This window comes from Vombatus ursinus, unplaced genomic scaffold, assembly GCF_900497805.2.
Source record: "Vombatus ursinus unplaced genomic scaffold, bare-nosed wombat genome assembly UNPS02014598.1, whole genome shotgun sequence".
Taxonomy (NCBI): domain Eukaryota; kingdom Metazoa; phylum Chordata; class Mammalia; order Diprotodontia; family Vombatidae; genus Vombatus; species Vombatus ursinus.
In genome coordinates this window covers 19,747-37,866 of record NW_020954376.1, presented here as the reverse complement: position 1 = coordinate 37,866, position 18,120 = coordinate 19,747, and the positions used below count along the sequence as shown (strand labels likewise).

The following is an 18,120-nucleotide window of genomic DNA, read 5'->3' as shown; positions in this document are numbered from 1 at the left end:
CTCCTCTCCTCTCCTCTCCTCTCCTCTCCTCTCCTCTCCTCTCCTCTTCTCTTCTCTTCTCTCTCTTCTCTTCTCTTCTCTTCTCACTCTATGCTATTTCTCTTGATGACCTCATCAGCTCCCAGGGTGGCAGTTATAATTTCTCTGCAGATGATTCCTTGATCTATACTTCTAGCCAGAATTTTTCATCATCCCTTGCCACACTCTATCTCCTAGGGTTGTTGTGAGGATCAATTGAGATAATAATTTTAAAGCACTTAACACAGTGTCTGGCACAGTGTTGTTATATTGTCAGCTAAAGTTTCTCTACTATTTGACTTTGTTTAATTATTATTTTTGTCACAAAAGAAGGTTCAAACTTGAGTAGGGAGAGAATTACTGTTATAAAGACAAAATATCATCAAAATGTCATCAAAATGTTTTAAAATGTGAATAACTTCAATGGATTTCAATGTTGATATCAGTCCAAAATGTCTTATGGCAGACAAATACAGTTAATGTCCTCTCAGGCTGCCTGAATACAAATAGCGTATCTAGAACTAGGGAGATTACCTTTCATTCTTTCTTCTGAACAAAGAAGAAAGAGGTAAAGTGATCTATCTATACCTGGGTCAAGGTAAGTGAGGAGCATCTACCACAATAGAGTAGACATGTTGGCTGAAATAGCATGTATATACTACTGAGCCCCATGGCAGTTAGGTTGAGCTGTGGATAGTGCATGGGCCTTGAGTCAGGAGGACTTGAATTCAAATCCAGTCTCAGACAATTATTAGCTTTGTGATCCTGGGCAAGTCACTTAACCCCGTTTGCCTCAGTTCCTCATCTATAAAATGAGCTTAAGAAGGAAATGGCAAACCACTCCAGTATCTTTGCCAAGGAAATCTCAGATGGGGTCACAAAGAGTTGGACAAGACTGAAACAACTGAGCAACAATGCTACTAAGCCCAAGGATGAGTCAAGGGGGTCTGGGGTGAATAGAGAAGTGAATAGACAGGAAGATGGTCAGGCCCATTTGGACACTGACTCCTTCTTGCTCAACTTTGTTTCTCATGAGGGTATTTGTAGAACTGGCCCCCAGATCTTTATTTCTTCTGGTCACAATTACATCAAAGCCTCTAGCTAGCAGAATTCAAGCACAGTAAGAGTAGCCTGACCCAGGGATGACCGTGGCAAACATGACAAACCCCAAATTGTTCCTGTTTCCTAAGAACCTTTGCTGGCTCCCACTTTTCCTTCTCATGGAGATGGCACCCTGACATCCACCTATAAAACCTAAACACCAATGGAAATGTAGTGAATTCCCCCTGAACTCCAAAGAATTACTCTGACTTTTCAGTCAGAAGAAATTTATTTTAGCTATTATGAATCTTCAAATACCACCAGTGAGGATGGGTGACCTTTTACATGTGATACCTGAAATTCCCTTTGTCTGTCTAGTGTCTACGGGATTCCCAATACCAATGCTGTTGCCTAATACTCTCTGATTTACCCAAGGTTGAGAAGAGACACTTGCTTTGGGGCCTGCCTTGCTCAATCACGGGCTTCACATTAGTGTAAAAAAGGAATGAATGATCTATTTAACAAAAGGTGAACAAAACTAAAAAAGAATGATGATGATTACAATGATGATGACATTATACACATGTGTCCATATAGACATAAATATAGATATAGATATGGAACTAAGCTCCCAAATTAGCAACCAATGACATTTTTGTCCATTAGACCCTACTACCTTAAAGGCATTTCTCTGCGCCTTCTTTTTTTCTCTTCAATTGTCTTTTTAAAGCCTCTCCCGAGGATTGCTCTGCTCCTTCCTCCCTGTTCCTTCAAGGACATTGGCATTCTTCTGAAAAATGTGTCTGTTTAACTCCACTTGGTTAGAATTTGTTGATCAGTCAACAAGCATATATTAAACACTTACGATGTACTAGACACTGTGCTAAATGCTGGGGATACAAAGAAAGGTTAAAAACAGCCCATGCTTTCAAGAAGCTAATATTCCAATGGCAGAGATATGCAAATAACTAGGTGTGTATAAATTAAGAGGTATCTAGGTGACACTGCAGTGGATGGAGTGCTGGACCTAGAGTCAGGGATACTCATCTTCCTAAGTTCTAATCTGCCTTCAGACATTTATTAGCTGCATGACCCTGGGCAAGTCATTTAACCCTATTTGCTTCAGATTCCTCTTTTGTAAAATGAGGTGGAGAAAAGAATAGCAAACTGCTCCAATATCTTTGCCAAGAAAACCCCAAATGGGGTCATTAAGAGTCAGACACAACTGAACAACAACAATAACATACAAATTAAATGGAAGGAAGAGACTCATGGTTCAGTGGAAAGAGCAGTGGGCCTGAAGTCTGGAAAACCTGAGTTCAAATCCAGCCTCAGACACTTCCTAACTGTGAGACCCTGGACAAATCACTTGATCTCTGATTGCCTGACAAAAATGGATCCACTGGATTCAGTGGAAAAGGAAATGACAGATCACTCTACTATCTTTGCCATGAAAACCCCAAATGGGGTCACAAAGGGTTACACACAAGTGAACAACAAAAAGCCAGAGTGGAGAAGCCTCTAGTAGCTGAGGGGCCTGGGAAAAGCCTCTTGCAGAAGATTGCAGTTGAACTAAGTCTTGAAGGAATCAAGGGAAGCCAAGAGGTGGCAGTGAGAGGGCAGAGCAGAGCAGAGCATTCCAGGAATGGAGGCGAGCCAGAGAAAGGAGGTGGATGGTCATTTTCTAAGAACTGCAAACAGGTCAACAAAGCTGTATGGCTGGGTTGTAGAGTTTGTAGAGGGGTCTATATGAAGTATAAAGAAAGCTGGAAGTATAGAAAGGGGACAGGTTATAAAGAGTTTTTTGTATATAGGTTTTTACTGATGTCTTTTTTTTCATTGTCAGTTTTCCCCCATATCCTTCCTCCCTTCTGAACCATTCTATAAAACAAATGGCATTTTTAAAAAAGAAAAAAAAAGAGGAAAAATCATCACAATCAATAAATATATTGAAAATGTCCAAAAATATGTACAATATATAACACCTGGGGATCTCCCACCTCCACAAAGGGGTGGCTTAGGAGTATCCTCTTACATCTCTTCTTTCAAGTCATGTTCAATCTTACAAAGAAACATACACGTCAAAAAGAGGTATTTAAATGGGATCCTGGGCCATTTCAAAATCATGCCCAGCTCTGTCCAGATATTTTCAATTATGTTCTTATTTTTCTTCTTCTCTAACTTTGTTTTTTTAATATCTTACCTCCTCATCATACCAGGGGCTTCATGGACACTGGGACTATGTCTACCTTTTCAAACACATCGTCAAAAAGGAGAGACCCTTATTGTCTTAACCCTCCCTCCCATCCTGTCCCCCTAGACTCACCTATCTAATATTTGCTCAAAGCAAACACACCTAGCATAAGCATCCAGGATATAAATGATACTTTCCTCCTTCTCTGGTTCTCCATTTTTATTCTGTAGGGCAGATTCTTGGTCTCCTCAACAGGTCTCAACTTGATCTCACCCCAGTAAAGAGGAACATTAGTCCCCAAAGTCTGTACCATTTTCAGATCCCCAAAATGAAATGAAGTCCATATATACATAAGGACTCCCTATCTCTTATCCATACCCAAGTTGGGATTGGTGTGCAAAGGTTTCCTATCATTGCCCTCCAGGATGGCTGTCACCAGGCAGAACCTGTCCTTGACTGTTGGGTATGACTGAGCCTGTGGGTAAGGACAGGAAACTCTCAAGTATAATCACTGTCAGGTGTTGGGGAGGCCCAGATCAGTAACTGGGGGAGGTGGAGACTAGCACTACATCATTCACACAGCTGGCATTTGTAAATATCAATAAAATTCAATTGATGTGAGAAAGCACTAAGACTAATGGAGAAGATAAGAGCACACCCTCAAGGACTCCAAAATATGATAAAGGAAATAGAGTTCCAATCCTAAGGGAGACCCAGGTTGCATGAAAGAGCAAATGTGCTAAAGGGCATTTAATAATTACTTACCATGTGGAAAGCACTGTGTTAAGTACTTGGGCTATAAATAGAAGCACAAGATACTTCCTACTTTCAACAGTTCGCATTCTGATAGGGGGAGACAATACATGCAGGAAGTTTCAGTGGCAAGTTAGATGGAAAAGCCCTGAGATTCTTAGGAGTTGGCAGCAAAGCAAATGGTAATACATTCTCTTTAGTATCATTTCTGTGGATAAAACCACAGTTATTTCTGACGTTGAAACATTTGACAATGCCAAGGATTTGGAGGTGGGAACTTTCTTTTCTGGGTCACCAGTATCTAGGCAATTATTCAAATAAAAATCAAGCACTTACTATGTGCCAGGCACCATGCTGAGCACTGGGGATATAAAGAAAGGAAAAAGAAACAGTATCTACCCTCAAGTAGCTTAAATGACTAGGTATACAAAATATATAGAGAAGAGAAAGCATTAGCAGCTGGGGGATTCAGAAAAGCTTCTTACAGAAGGTAGGACAGGAGTTGAATCTTGCAGATCAGGGAAAGCAAGGGTTGAGGCGAGGAGGAAGAGTATTTTAGGCTGGGGACAGCCAGGACAAAAGCCCAGAGATGGGACATGGGGTGTTGTATTTGAGAAACTTAAAGCAGGCTGGTATAGCTGGATAATAGAGTGGGAGAGGAATAAAGTGTGAGATGATCAGAAAGGTAGGAATGGGTCAGATTATAGAGAGCTTTAAATGTCAAGAAGAATTTATATTGGATCCTAGAGGCAATAAACAGGGAGACACTAGAATTGGCAGGGGGACTGGAAATGAGCCTGAAGGGGCATTTAAAAGGGAAAGAAAGATAAGACTACAAGACAAGACAAAATGACATAGAATCTAAAGGAAGGCTTATTAGTTGCCTAATGGCTAAATAAACTGTGGTGTATGATGTAATAGAATATTATTGTATGGAAAATAATGAGTAACTGGCTGCTGTGGTGTGAAAAGAGAAGAACCAGATTAATTTATGTTTTAGCTATTATTTAGAATTTTATTTTTCCCCAGTTACATGTAAAAACAATGTTAACATTCATTTTTATGTTCCTATTAAACATATTTTCACATTAGTGATGTTGTAGGTCCTTTTCTCATTTGTATGATCTCTTTGGGATATAGCCCTAGAAGTGCTATTGCTGGGTCAAAGGGTATGTACATTTTTATAGCCCTTTGAGCATAGTTCCAAATTGCTGTCCAAAATGGTTGGATCATTTCAAACTCCACCAACAATGCATTAGTGTTCCAATTTTCCCACATCTTCTCCAACATTTATCATTTTCCTGTTTTTTCATGAAAACCAATCTGATAGGTTTAATATGGTACCTCAGAGTCATTTTCATTTGCATTTCTCTAATCAGTAGTGATTTAGAACATTTTTTCATGTGACTATAGATAGTTTTAGTTTCTTCCTCTGAAAACAGCCTGTTCATATCCTTTGACCATTCATCAATTAGGGAATGACTTGTATTCTTACAAATTTGACTTAATTCTCTATATATTTTAGAAATGAGGCCTTTATCAAAGACACTGGTTGTGAAAATTCTTTCCCAGTTTTCTGCTTCCCTCCTAATTCTGGATGCATTGGCTTTGTTTGTGCAAAAACTTTTCAATTTAATGTAATCAAAGTTATCCATTTTGCTTTTTGTAATGTTCTCTATCTCCTGTTTGGTCATGAATTCTTCTGTTCTCCATAAATCTGGTAGGTAAATTATTCCTTGCTCTCCCAGTTTGTTTACAGGATCAGCCTTTATATCTAAATCATGAACCTATTTTGACTTTATTTTGGTATATGATGTGAGATTTTGATCTATGCCTAGTTTCTGCCATACTCTTTTCCAGTTTTCCCAGCAGTTTTTGTCAAAGAGTGAATTCTTATCCCAGAAGCTGGGGTTTATCAAATAATAGATTACTATAGTCATTGACTACTGTGTCTTGCATACCTAACCTATTTCACTGATCCACCACTCTATTTCTTAGCCAGTACCAAGTGGTTTTGATGACTGCTGCTTTACTATACAATTTAAGATCTGGAATGGCTAGGCCACCTTCCCCTGCATTTCTTTTCATTAGTTCCCTTGATATTCTGGACTTTTTGTTCTTCCAAATGAATCTTGTTATTATTTTTTCTAACTCTATAAAATATTTTTTGGTAGTTTGATTGGTATGGCACTGAATAAGTAAATTAGCTTAGGTAGAATTGTCATTTTTATTATATTAGCTTGGTCTACCCATGAGCAACTGATATTTTTTCAGTTATTTAGATCTGACTTTATTTGTGTGAAAAGTGTTTTGTCATTGTGTTCATATAGTTCCTGGGTTTATTTCGGGAGGTAGACCTCTAAATATTTTATAATACCTACAGTAAGTTTAAATGAAATTTCTCTTTCTATCTCTTGCTGTTGGACTTTGTTAGTAATATATAGAAATGCTGATGATTTATGTGGGTTTATTTTATAGCCTGCAAATTTGCTAGAGTTATTTATTATTTCAAGCAGTTTTTTACTTGATTCTCTAGGATTCATTAAGTATACCATCATATCATCTGCAAAGAGTGATAACTTTGTTTCTTCTTTGCCTATTCTAATACCTTCTATTTCTTTTTCTTCTTTTATTGCTAAAGCTAACATTTCCAGTATGATATTGAGCAACAGCAGTGATAATGGACATCCTTGTTTCACACCCAATCTTATTGGAAATGCTTCTAGCTTGTCCCCATTACATATTATGCTTGCTGAAGGTTTTAGGTACATGCTATTTATTATTTTAAGGAAGTCTCCATTTATTCCTATGTTCTCTAATGTTTTTAATAGGAATGGGTGTTGTATTATGTCAAAAGCTTTTTCTATATCTATTGAGATGATCATATGGTTTCTGTTAGTTTTGGTGTTGATATGATCAATTATACTGATAGATTTCCTAATATTGAACTGGTTCTGCATTCCTGGTATAAATCTTACCTGGTCATAGTGTATTATCTTGTGATAAGTTGCTGTAATCTATTTGCTAAAATTTTATTTAAAGTTTTTGCACCTATATTCATTAGGGAAATTGGTCAATAATTTTCTTTCTCTGTTTTGACTGTTCCTGGTTAAAATATCAGTACCATATTTGTATCACCATAAAAAGAATTTGGGGGCGGAGCCACAATGGTGGAGTAAAAGCAGTGACTTGCTTGAGCTCTCCCCCAAACCCCTCTAAATACCTGTAAAAAATGGCTCTAAACAAATTCTAAAGCAGCAGAACTCACAAAAAGACAGACTGAAGCAAATTTCCAGCCCGAGACAACCTGGATGGTTGATCAGAAAGGTATATCATGCCAGGCTGGGAGAGAAGTGCAGTTCAGTGTGGGCACACAGTCATCAGGAACTTGTTGGAGGCCTCAGAGAACTGAATCAGGTTTAGCTGCAGTGGTTTCCAGACTTCCCCATGAACACCAAGGACAAATTATAAAGTCAATGGTAAAAGTCTGTCTCTGCAGTGAGAGAGAAGCCTGAGATCACAGCTCTATTCCCTGTGTGCGGCCCAAAACAGTGGCTGCCTCCAGAGCTTCTGGCCCACAGACTGAGGGGGAATCAAGTGGCTGATCAGAGGGGGATTGCAGGGATCTTTTTGCTGGTGTAGAATTCTCTTGCTTTGCCCATGCTTGGATCTGGGTCACAGTTCTGGGTGGCAGTCCTGGGGCTAGGAAGAGCGCTGGCATGGTGCAGCTTGTAGTGGTTGTAGAGAAAGAATCTTCCTCACAGTTCCAAGACAGAAAAGAGTGCTTGTGGTCACTCACAGACCAGAGCACAGACCAGGAAAAGAGTAAACACCTCGCCCTTGATCGTACCACCTTGGAAGAACTGAAAATTTACAGGTCCCTAGAAGTATCTCTGAAAACAGCTGCACAAAACCCCTGAAACTTGGGACAACACATTCTCCACACTGGAAGCAGACTCCTACCTTAACAAAGAGTTTATAACTCAAGTAATTGGCTGGGATCATGAGCAAGAAGCACAAAAAGAATCAGACCATAGAATCTTTCTTTGGTAACAAAGAAGATCAAAACATACAACCAGAAGAAGACAACACAGTCAAAGCTCCTAAATCCAAAACCTCCAAGCAAAATATGAATTGGTCCCAGGTCATGGAAGAACTCAAAAAGGATTTTGAGAAGCAAGTAAGAGAAGTAGAGGAAAAACAGAAGAGAAATGAGAGTGATGCAAGAAAATCATGAACTTGCTAAAGGAGACCCAAAAAAATACTGAAGAAAATAACACCTTAAAAAATAGCCTAACCCAAATGGCAAAAGAGGCCCAAAAAGCCAACGAGGAGAAGAATGCCTTCAAAAGCAAAATTGGCCAAATGGAAAAGGAACTCCAAAAGCTTACTGAAGAAAATACTTCCTTAAAAATTAGAATGGAGCAATTGGAAATTAGTGACTTTATGAGAAATCAAGAACTGTAAAACAAATTCAAAAGAATGAAAAAATAGAAAACGATGTGAAATATCTCATTGGAAAAACAACTGACCTGGAAAATAGAACTAGGAGAGAGAATTTTAAAATTATTGGACTATCTGAAAGCCATGATCAAAAAAAGAGCCTAGACATCATCTTTCAAGAAATTATCAAGGAAAACTGCCCTGATATTTTAGAACCAAAGGGCAAAATAGAAATTGAAAGAATCCACCATTCACCTCCTGAAAGAGATCCCCAAAGGAAAACTCCTAGGAATATTGTAGCCAAATTCCAGAGTTCCCAGGTCAAGGAAAAAATATAGCAAGCAGCCAGAAAGAAACAATTCAAGTATTGTGGAAACACAATCAGGATAACACAAGATTTAGCAGCTTCTACATTAAGGGACCGCAGGGCAGGGAATATAATATTCTGGAGGGCAAAGGAGATAGGATTACAACCAAGAATCGCCTACCTAGCAAAATTGAGCATAATCCTTCAAGGGAAAAAATGGATATTCAGTGAAATAGAGGACTTTCAGGAATTCTTGATGAAAAGACCAGAGCTGAACAGAAAATTTGACTTTCAGATACGAGACTCAAGAGAAACATGAAGAGGTAAACAGGAAAAAGAAATCATAAGAGACTTATTAAGGTTGAACTGTTTACATTCTGCATGGAAAGATGATATTTGTAACTCTTGAGTCCTTTGTCAGCATTAGAGTAGTTGGAGGGAAGAAATTTTGTGTATGTATATAGATAGAGAGAGAGAGAGAGAGGGAGAGAGACAGACAGACAGACAGACAGATAAATAGAGGTCACAGGGTGAGTTGAAGATGAAGGGGTCATATCTGGAGAATAAAATTAAAAAGTGAGAGCATTATACTGGGAGAAGGAGAAAGTGAGAAGTAGAATGGGGTAAATTATCTCACATAAAACAGACAAGAAAAGGCTTTTGCAATGGAGGGGAAGCAGGGGGAAGGTGAGAGGGAATGAGTGAATCTTATTCTCATAGGATTTGGCTTAAGGAGAGAATAACATATACACTCAATTGGGTATGGAAATCTATCTTACCCTACAGAAAATAGGAGGGGAAGGGGACAAGAGAGCAGGAAGATGATAGAGGGGAGGGCAGATTGGGGGAGGGAGTAATCAGAAGCAAACACTTCTAAGGAGGGACAGGGTCAAAAGAGAAAATAGAATAAATGGGGGTGCAATAGGATGAAGGGAAATATACATAGTTTTTCACAACATGACTACTATGGAAGTGTTTTGCATGGCTACCCACGTATGACCTGTATCAAGTTGCTTGCCTTCTCAATGACGGTGGGTAAGGAGGGAGGAAGGGAGAAAATTTGGAACCCAAAATTTTAAAAACAAAAGTTAATTTAAGAGAGAAATAAGTAGGTAACCACTTTCTCACTGTGTAGAAAGAAGCTATCGACCCCAAACATCTCTCTCTAAGATCAGTTCAGGGTGCCACCTTTCAGGAAGGACGTTGGTAAGAGGCAATGTACAACTGAAGTGTCAAACATGTAACCAGTGAGTCACAAACTTAAAATGTAATTGGGAATATTTTTTAACCAAAAAAATGCAATAGAATATAGATAATGTTAAAGAAAAAAAGTAAAAAACAATATAAAGAAAAAATAAAGAAAAAAAAAAGAATTTGGTAAGACTACTTCTTCACCTATTTTCCCAAATAGTCTATATAGTATTGGAATGAAGTGTTCTTTAAATGGTTGATAGAATTCACTTGTAAATCCATCTGGCCCTAGAGAATTTTTTTTCCTAGAGAGTTCATCAATGACTTTTTAACACTCATTTTTAAAATTTTGAGTTCTAATTTCTCCCTTCCTCCCTCCTTACCCCGTCTTGAGAAGGCAAGCAGTTTGATATAGGTTATACATGTGTAGTCATGGAAAAGATATCCATAATAGTCATGTGATAGAAGACATAGGCAAGGAAAAAAAACTCAAGAAAAATAAAGTTAAAAAAAAGTACGCTTCAGTCTGTATTCAGACACTATCAGTTCTTTCTCTGGGGATGGATAGTATTTTTCACCATAAGTCCTTCAGAGTTGTCTTGGATCATTGTATTGCTGAAAATAGCTAAATCATTCACAGCTGATCATCTTACAGTATTGCTATTACTTTGTACACAGTACATTTGACTTTGCATCAGCCCATGTAAGTCTTTCCAGGTTTTTCTGAGAATATCTTTCTCAGAAATATCCTATAGTACAATAACGTTCCAATATAATCATATACCACTTCTTCAGCCACTCCCCAACTGATGTGCATCCCCTCAGCTTCCAATTCTTTATGCCCAGAAAGGAGCTGCTATAAATATTTTTGTACATTTGGGACTTTTTGCTTTTTTTGTTGTTGTTGTTGTTCTCTTTGGGGATACAAAGCTAGTAGTGGTATTCCTAGGTCAAAGGGTATGCATGGTTTAATAACCCTTTGGGCATAGTTCCAAATTGCTCTACAGAATGGTTGAATCAGTTCACAACTCCACCAACAATGCATTAAAGTCTCATTTTTCCCACATCCCCTCCAACATTTGTTATTTTCCTTTTCTGTCCTTTTAGCCAATCTAATAGGTATGCAGTAGTACCTCAGAATTATTTCAATTTGCATTTCCCGAATCAATAGTAAGAGTGGAACCAGATTAATTTATACAAGGACAGCAAAATTATTATAGTAAACAGTTTCAAAAGAACTCATTAATTCAATGACCAAACAGATCTGCAGAGATCTGATGATAAAGTAGGCTATCCATCTCCTGAGAGGAAGTGGACATAATGACAGAAAGAGAAATACTTCTTCAAATATGGTGACCATGTAGATTTGTTTTTTCTTGACTATGCTTATTTTTTTAACAAGGTTTTTTTTTCTTTCTCTTAGTTTTTTTTAATCTGTGGAGAAGATTGGAGGTACTAATATTTGCCTTCTCTAAGGCTTTGGCCTTAGAGTTAACTGTCCCAAGCCTTAAATTGTCACTTCTATACCAATGACTCCTTTACCTAGCTAGTAACTTTTGCCTGGAGCTCCTGTCCTCTGTTTCTAACTGCATGATATTTTTCTATACTTGGATACCCTGAAGGTCCCATACAAGCAGATTTCAAAAACAGCATTGTTTACTGGAAAGATCAAAGGATTTATTGTTAGAGACCCTGCATTCAAATCCCACCTTTGAAGCATACTAACGGTGTGTCCTTGAGAAGTCATTTATCATCTCTGGGCCTCAATGAAATTAAGGGGACTAGACTAGGGAGCCTCTGAGGTCACTTTGAGCTCTAGATCAATGAACTATGAACACATCATCTCCCCAAAACATGGCCCTTCCAGGGGCCAACCTTCCCTGTTCATGTTACTAGTGCCAACAGTTTCCCAATGTCGTAATCTTGAAGCCAAGTTTGCATCCCCTCTCTCCCCCACCTCACATATCTAGTCTATTGCCAAACCCTGTGGAGTTGTATCCCCACCCTCCAAGTCTGGCCTCTCTTCTCCATTTCTAATTCCTTCATCGTCTAGTTTCAAACACTCTTCTCTGATTCCTCATTGATTCTCATTTAGATGAATGTAATGGCCTCCTAACTGGTCTCCCTGCCTCCAGCCTATCACTTCTCCATTCAATCCTTCAGCAATGCAAAGTAATCCTCCTCTTATACCACTCTGAGCTTGCCACTCTTCTACCAAAAGCCATCAGGGAATCCCCATAGCACGCCACAAGAAAATTTTAAAATGTCCCTTCTTGGCACTGAAGATTTCCAGATTTGGGCTCTGACCTACACTTCTGGCTTTCTCTCCCATTACTCTCCTTTATGTACATTCCAGAAAAATAAAAGGAACTGGAGTTGTCCAAAATGAGGCCAAAATGGCTCCTCCATTTCCACATTGTGTCTAGTGCTGCTCGCCATTTTGTGGAATGGACTCTTCCTGCCCCTGAACTCTAGCCATAGAATGCCTTCCCTTCATTTAAGGAAGAGCTCTTGTGCCACCTACTCTGTGATCCTGGGCCTGAGCCCCACAGTGGCTGAGTGTAGCACAGTGCCTGGCACATAGGAGCTGCTTAATCAAAGTTTTTGATTGATCGAGGGAAAATCCTCTTTCTCTCATCAAATTTCTCAACTTTTCCTAGACATCTCTTTTTCTACTTTATCAAGTACCCTTGTGCTATAGTTCTTGTTTGGGAATGTCTTTTCCCTCACTAGACTGTCACCATTTTGAGAGAAATATCTGTGGGCTGGTTGGTAGTCAGAGGGCTGCACTTGGAGGCAGGTAGACCCATGTTCCAATCCTACCAGACACACTTAATAGCTGTGTGACCCCAGGCACGTCATTGAATATTATATTATACATATTATATATATATATACACACACACATATACATATATATGTATGTATGTATTTATTTGCCAAGTGTTTTCCATATGTTGTCACATTTGATCCCTACAACAACCCTGGGAGGGAGGCACTAATATCATCCCATTTTATAGATGAGAAAACTGAGGGAGACCTTGGTTATCTGATTTGCCTAGGATCACACAACTAGTAAGTGCTTGAGGCAAAATTTGAACTCAGGTCTTTCTGACTCCAGGTCCTACTTTTTACTCACTATGTCACCTAGTTGTCTCTTGACCACTCCATGCCTCAATTTCATAATCTGTAAAATGAAGTGGGGGGGGGGACTCAAAGGTCTCTCAGGTCCTTTTTAACTCAAACTATGACTAGGACAGCATAGTATTCTCATTGCCTAAGAACAATGTTTTGTGCTCAGTTGAGACATTGCTTGATGTGATAGGAAACAGGTTGGACCTGCAATCAGGATGAGAGATTGAGAAACGGGATATACTTTAGAGGCCATGTGGAACAATCCCATCACTCTAAAGATGAAGCACTGAGAGTCGGGAGGACCTGAGTTCAAATCCAGCCTCAGACACTTGACACTTACTAGCTGTGTGACCCTAGGCAAGTCACTTAACCCCGATTGCTTCACCAAAAAAAAAAAAAAAAGATGAAGCACTGAAGCCCAGAGATGTGAAGTGACTTGCTTAGGATCACACAGCTAACAAGTACCAGAGTCAGAATTGTACCCAGGCCCTCCAACTTCAAACCCAGCATTCCTCCCACTTTACCACTCCATATCTGAAGTAAGACCTAGGTTTGATTCCCACCTCAACCCCTTACTAGCTGTGTGCTTCTAGGCAAGTTTTGTAGCCCTTCTGAGACTCATTTTCTTCATTCTGTTCAAATTGGGATAATAATACCTATAGTACCTCCCTCACAGATCCATTGTGATGCTCAAATAAGATAATGTATTTAAAATGTTTTGCAAACAGAACTATGGAAACATCAGGTATTAACAGACACATTACAAATATAGGTTGAATTGAACTGAGAAAACTTGCTTTGTGGCACTGGGGTTGTTTCTCTATGCTCTGAAGGTCAGGAAGTCAGTCAATGGGTTACCTCTGGGGCAGAGGATAGAGTACCTGGACTAGAGTCAGGAGGACCTGAGTTTAAATCCAGCTTCAGGCATTTACTAGCTGGGTGACCCTGGGCAAGTAACTTAACCTTGTTTGCTCCATCTGCAAAATGATCTGGAGAATGAAATGTTAAACCATTCCAGTATCTTTGCCAAGAAAACCTTCTATGGGGTCATGAAGAATTGGACACAAAAATTACTGGACAACAGCAACAGGTAACAGTGAATAGAGCACTGCCTTTGGAGTGAGGGAGACCTGAGTTTCAGTCTTTCCTCAGATATTAACTAACCCTGTGATTCAGGGCAAGTGACTTAACCTTTCTCAAACTCAGTTGCCTCATCCATAAGATGGACATAATCATAGCACCCATCTCCCAGGGTGATTGTGAGGGTGAAATGACATCATAGAGATAAAGCATTTTCCAAATCTTAAAGCACTACATAAATTCTAACTATTATTATTATTATTAGGTTCAAGTAATACAAGTGCCTTGTGACAAAATTTGTCCTATAGCCTTGTGACATAACCATAAACATATTGACGCCAAAATATCTGAGTTATGGGGAATAAGGTGAGGTGCCTCGCAAGCAACTCTGGGACAAAATTAGGGTCTTCCATGGATTTCTTTTATTAACTCTTCTTCCTCCTTGCAGTTCCTCTTTGTACCAACTCCCCTACAGCCTATGACATGATTTTCCTCCCACAGCCACCTATTTGACATATGGTTTCACTCACTTCCCCAGTGGTGGCCAGAAATTGGCTCTCTCCCAGCAGCCTACTCTAAGAAGAAATCCCCAATTCCTGGGAAGACTCTCCAGTGTGAAAGATGGACAGGGCCCCAGTGACCACAAAAGCTGTTTGGGATTGGAAGAGAAGTGTTCTCACACCTAGCTATTAGCTTATGAAGTAAGGAAAAGTAGCTTGAGTGTCTAGAAATGAAATTCATTCTTTGGGCATTAAGAGATGACTAGGACATTGAAGCTTTCCTTCTAAACACCTTCCCTCTCTTACCCTCCTTGTCTCCCACCTTTCCAGTCTCCATCATGCATGAACACACCACCCCTACCCAAAGTCAACATAGAATTGTGGTTTGAGGCAATGGAGGTTTTTTTTTTTTTGGCCTGGAGACATCTGGGCACAATTGGCACCACCTATATGAGACTTGAAAACCTTCGATGTGTGAACAATCCTCTTTGAACATTATGACCATGACATTGGTCTGTTATTTATCAATCACCTACTGGATTCCCAGTGAAGAGGTAAGGAAAACATTGTGAAAGAAAGGCCTTCCCTTGAATATACCACCAATCAATCAATAAGCATTTATTAAGTTATGAATATGTGCCAGATATTACACTATGTCCCAGAGATACATATAAAAAGGAAAACATCGATTTTGAAGCTGTGGAATTGAATATGTGCCAGATATTACACTATGTCCCAGAGATACATATAAAAAGGAAAACATCGATTTTGAAGCTGTGGAATTGACTGGCACGTTACCAGGGACTTGCCCAGGGAAACATGAGCAGTGTACCACAAAGTGCTCAGGTCTTCCCAGTCCCCAAACCAGCTCTCTATCTAGTATATACCACAGGGAGAGGAATCAGGCACAGCTTTAGACATTTAATCTTCCCTGCTTAGAACCATGTCATTCACAGGGCCATTTATAGACCTAGATCCCAGGTCACTATTGTCTTTGCTGTCATGTCAAAGTCTCTGTCCAAGTCAAGTCAAGTGAAATAACCAGCATTTATTCAGTGCTTAGTATGAGATAGGCACTGGCAAATATAGAAAACACAGAATTTCTCCTCTTTCCTAAGAAATTCTGCTTGGGTCTCACTTCACCTTTTTATGGAGCTGGTAATGTGCCAATGTGAAAAAAATGTGAATGAGCCTGCCCAGAGGGCTGTCTTTTCATTCTTCAATCCTCACAGTCTTCTACTTCTTACTCTCTTATTTTGTTCCATCTTGTGGTAAGAAATGGAAACTGCAATCAGACTCATCTCCCTAGCCGTGTGGAACAACAGGCAATTATTCGCTGAGTTATGTATGGGTCACTCCCAATTTTCCCTCAGTGAGTTAATTTTTCCCCACACAGTAAATGGTCAATTTCCTTATACTATGCAATGATCAAAGCCTCCTTATAAGGCTTATAACAAAGTTAGTCCTGACTAGCACCCATCAAGAGAAGGGAATAGTCTCAATGTGCAATTGTCAGGAGGAGTCCTAGGAGCTTTCAAAGTTATCTAGTTCAATTGCCCCATTTTATGGATTAGGAAACTGAGGCCCAGAAAGTTGTTATGACTTTGGAGTCCAAAGTGACATAAGTAATGAATGGCTCAGTTAGGCTTTGAATTCAAACTCCTCCTCACTCCCAATTGGATATGACGTCAGAAGCCTGATTACAGACCCATAAATGAGAATCTCTCCTTATACATATATCATTATCGGGAAATCATTGCCTATGGAGTCAACCCATTGCAGTTACAGATAACACTTTTGAGGAAGATCTTTTCCCTTACATCCCACCTCTAAATCAGCCTCTCTGCAAGTCCCACCCATTGGTCCTAGTTCCTCCCTCTGAGGCTGTGAACAAATACAATCCCTTCCCTGTGTGATAGCCCTTCAAATGTTTGAAGATCACTATAATGCCCCACCTCCTTCTTGAGCCTTTTCTTCTCTGGCATAATTAACCAGTTGTTTCAATTCAATCTTATATCACATGAACCTGTGACTTCTTACCATCCTGCTGGCCTTTTTTGAGCGCTCATAACCTTTTCCTGCCCATCATAAAATGTAGCACCCAGAGCTGAACATGATTCCCCAAGTGTAATCTGATAAGTTCATAATTAAGCAGAACTCTCACCTCTCTCAGAGGGGACACTAAGCTTTGTTAGTATAGCCAAAGACAGCATGTCTTTGCTTCTGACTTCCCTATCTCACTTTGGACTCATTAACCTTGAAGCCAAATATACCCTATTCATTTAAGCATATTTCATTGATGCTTTTTTCTCTTCTTTTTTTATTTCCATATTAGTCATGTTGTGAAAGAAAAATCAGAACAAAAGGGGGAAACCACAAGAAAGAAAAAAAAAAAGAAAGAGAAAGAGAAAATAGTATGCTTCAATCTGCATTCAGACTCTGGATGAGATTAACTTTTTCCATCATGAGTCTTTTGGAAATGTCTTAGATCATTGTATTGCTGAGAAGAGCTAAGTCTATCAAAGTTGATCGATGCACAATGTTGCTGTTACTGTGTACAACATTCTCCTGGTTCTATTCACTTCACTCAGCTCCTGGTTCTATTCACTTCACTCAGCATCAATTTCTGTAAGTCTTTCCAGATTGTTCTGACATCAGTCTGCTCATCATTTCTTATAGTACAATAGTATCCCACGGCATTCATATTCCACAACTTGTTAAGCCATTCCCCAATTGATGAGCATCCTCTCAGTTTCCAATTTTTTGCCCCCACAAAAAGAGCTTATGTTTTTTTTTCTCTTTACAACAATCATCTTTACAATAATCCAAGTCAAAGCAAGTCAACAAGCAGTTGTTAAGCACCTAGTACATGTCAGACATTGCACTAAGTGCTCAGGATATAAGAACACTGTCTAAATCTTAGTTCCTTCTCTCTGCTGATGTTCTCCAATTTCCTGGAGAGAGGGAGAGAGGGAGGGAGGGAGAGAGGGAGAAAGAGAGAGAGAAAGAAGGAGGGAGGGAGGGAGTTGTACATAGTTATTTGCATGTTATCTCCTTCATTAGACTGGTAGCTCCCCAAAAGCAAGACTCTTTTTGTGTCCCCAGTGCTTAGCACAGTGCCTAGCACATAGTAGGTATTTAATAAATGCTTGCTGACATGACTGTCTTCAGGGAGCTCACAATTTAATGAGAGAGACAACATGCAAACAATTATGGACAAAACTCCCTCCAACTTGAACCTTTTCTACTAGCAAAGAAATTTGATTTAAAAATCATTTTACACAACAATTTTGTCTAACAATGTTCTCTTTTCATAATCTCATATCTCTCTTCCTTGAGGAAAAGGTATGCTCCATTTTTTCCTCTCCAAGACTCCCACTGATTTCTTCATGACTCAGTTGCAATTGTGTATATGGCCTCTTAGTTGTGCTATCTTACCTTGATAATGTTTGTGAAGG

The 18,120-nt window shown here is 39.3% G+C and overlaps 1 protein-coding gene and 1 pseudogene across 1 annotated transcript in view; both read right to left on the bottom strand.

Annotated features, from left to right (window-relative positions):
- The window catches only part of LOC114042544, a 25,851-nt pseudogene extending 22,381 nt beyond the window's left edge, over positions 1-3,470 (bottom strand).
- Positions 3,471-3,614: 144 nt separating this feature from the next.
- Positions 3,615-18,120, bottom strand: part of LOC114042547 (hereditary hemochromatosis protein-like) — a 32,244-nt gene continuing 17,738 nt past the window's right edge. The window contains 1 exon segment of the mRNA XM_027861233.1: positions 3,615-3,728. Within this exon segment, the coding sequence (XP_027717034.1) occupies positions 3,615-3,728 (114 nt within the window).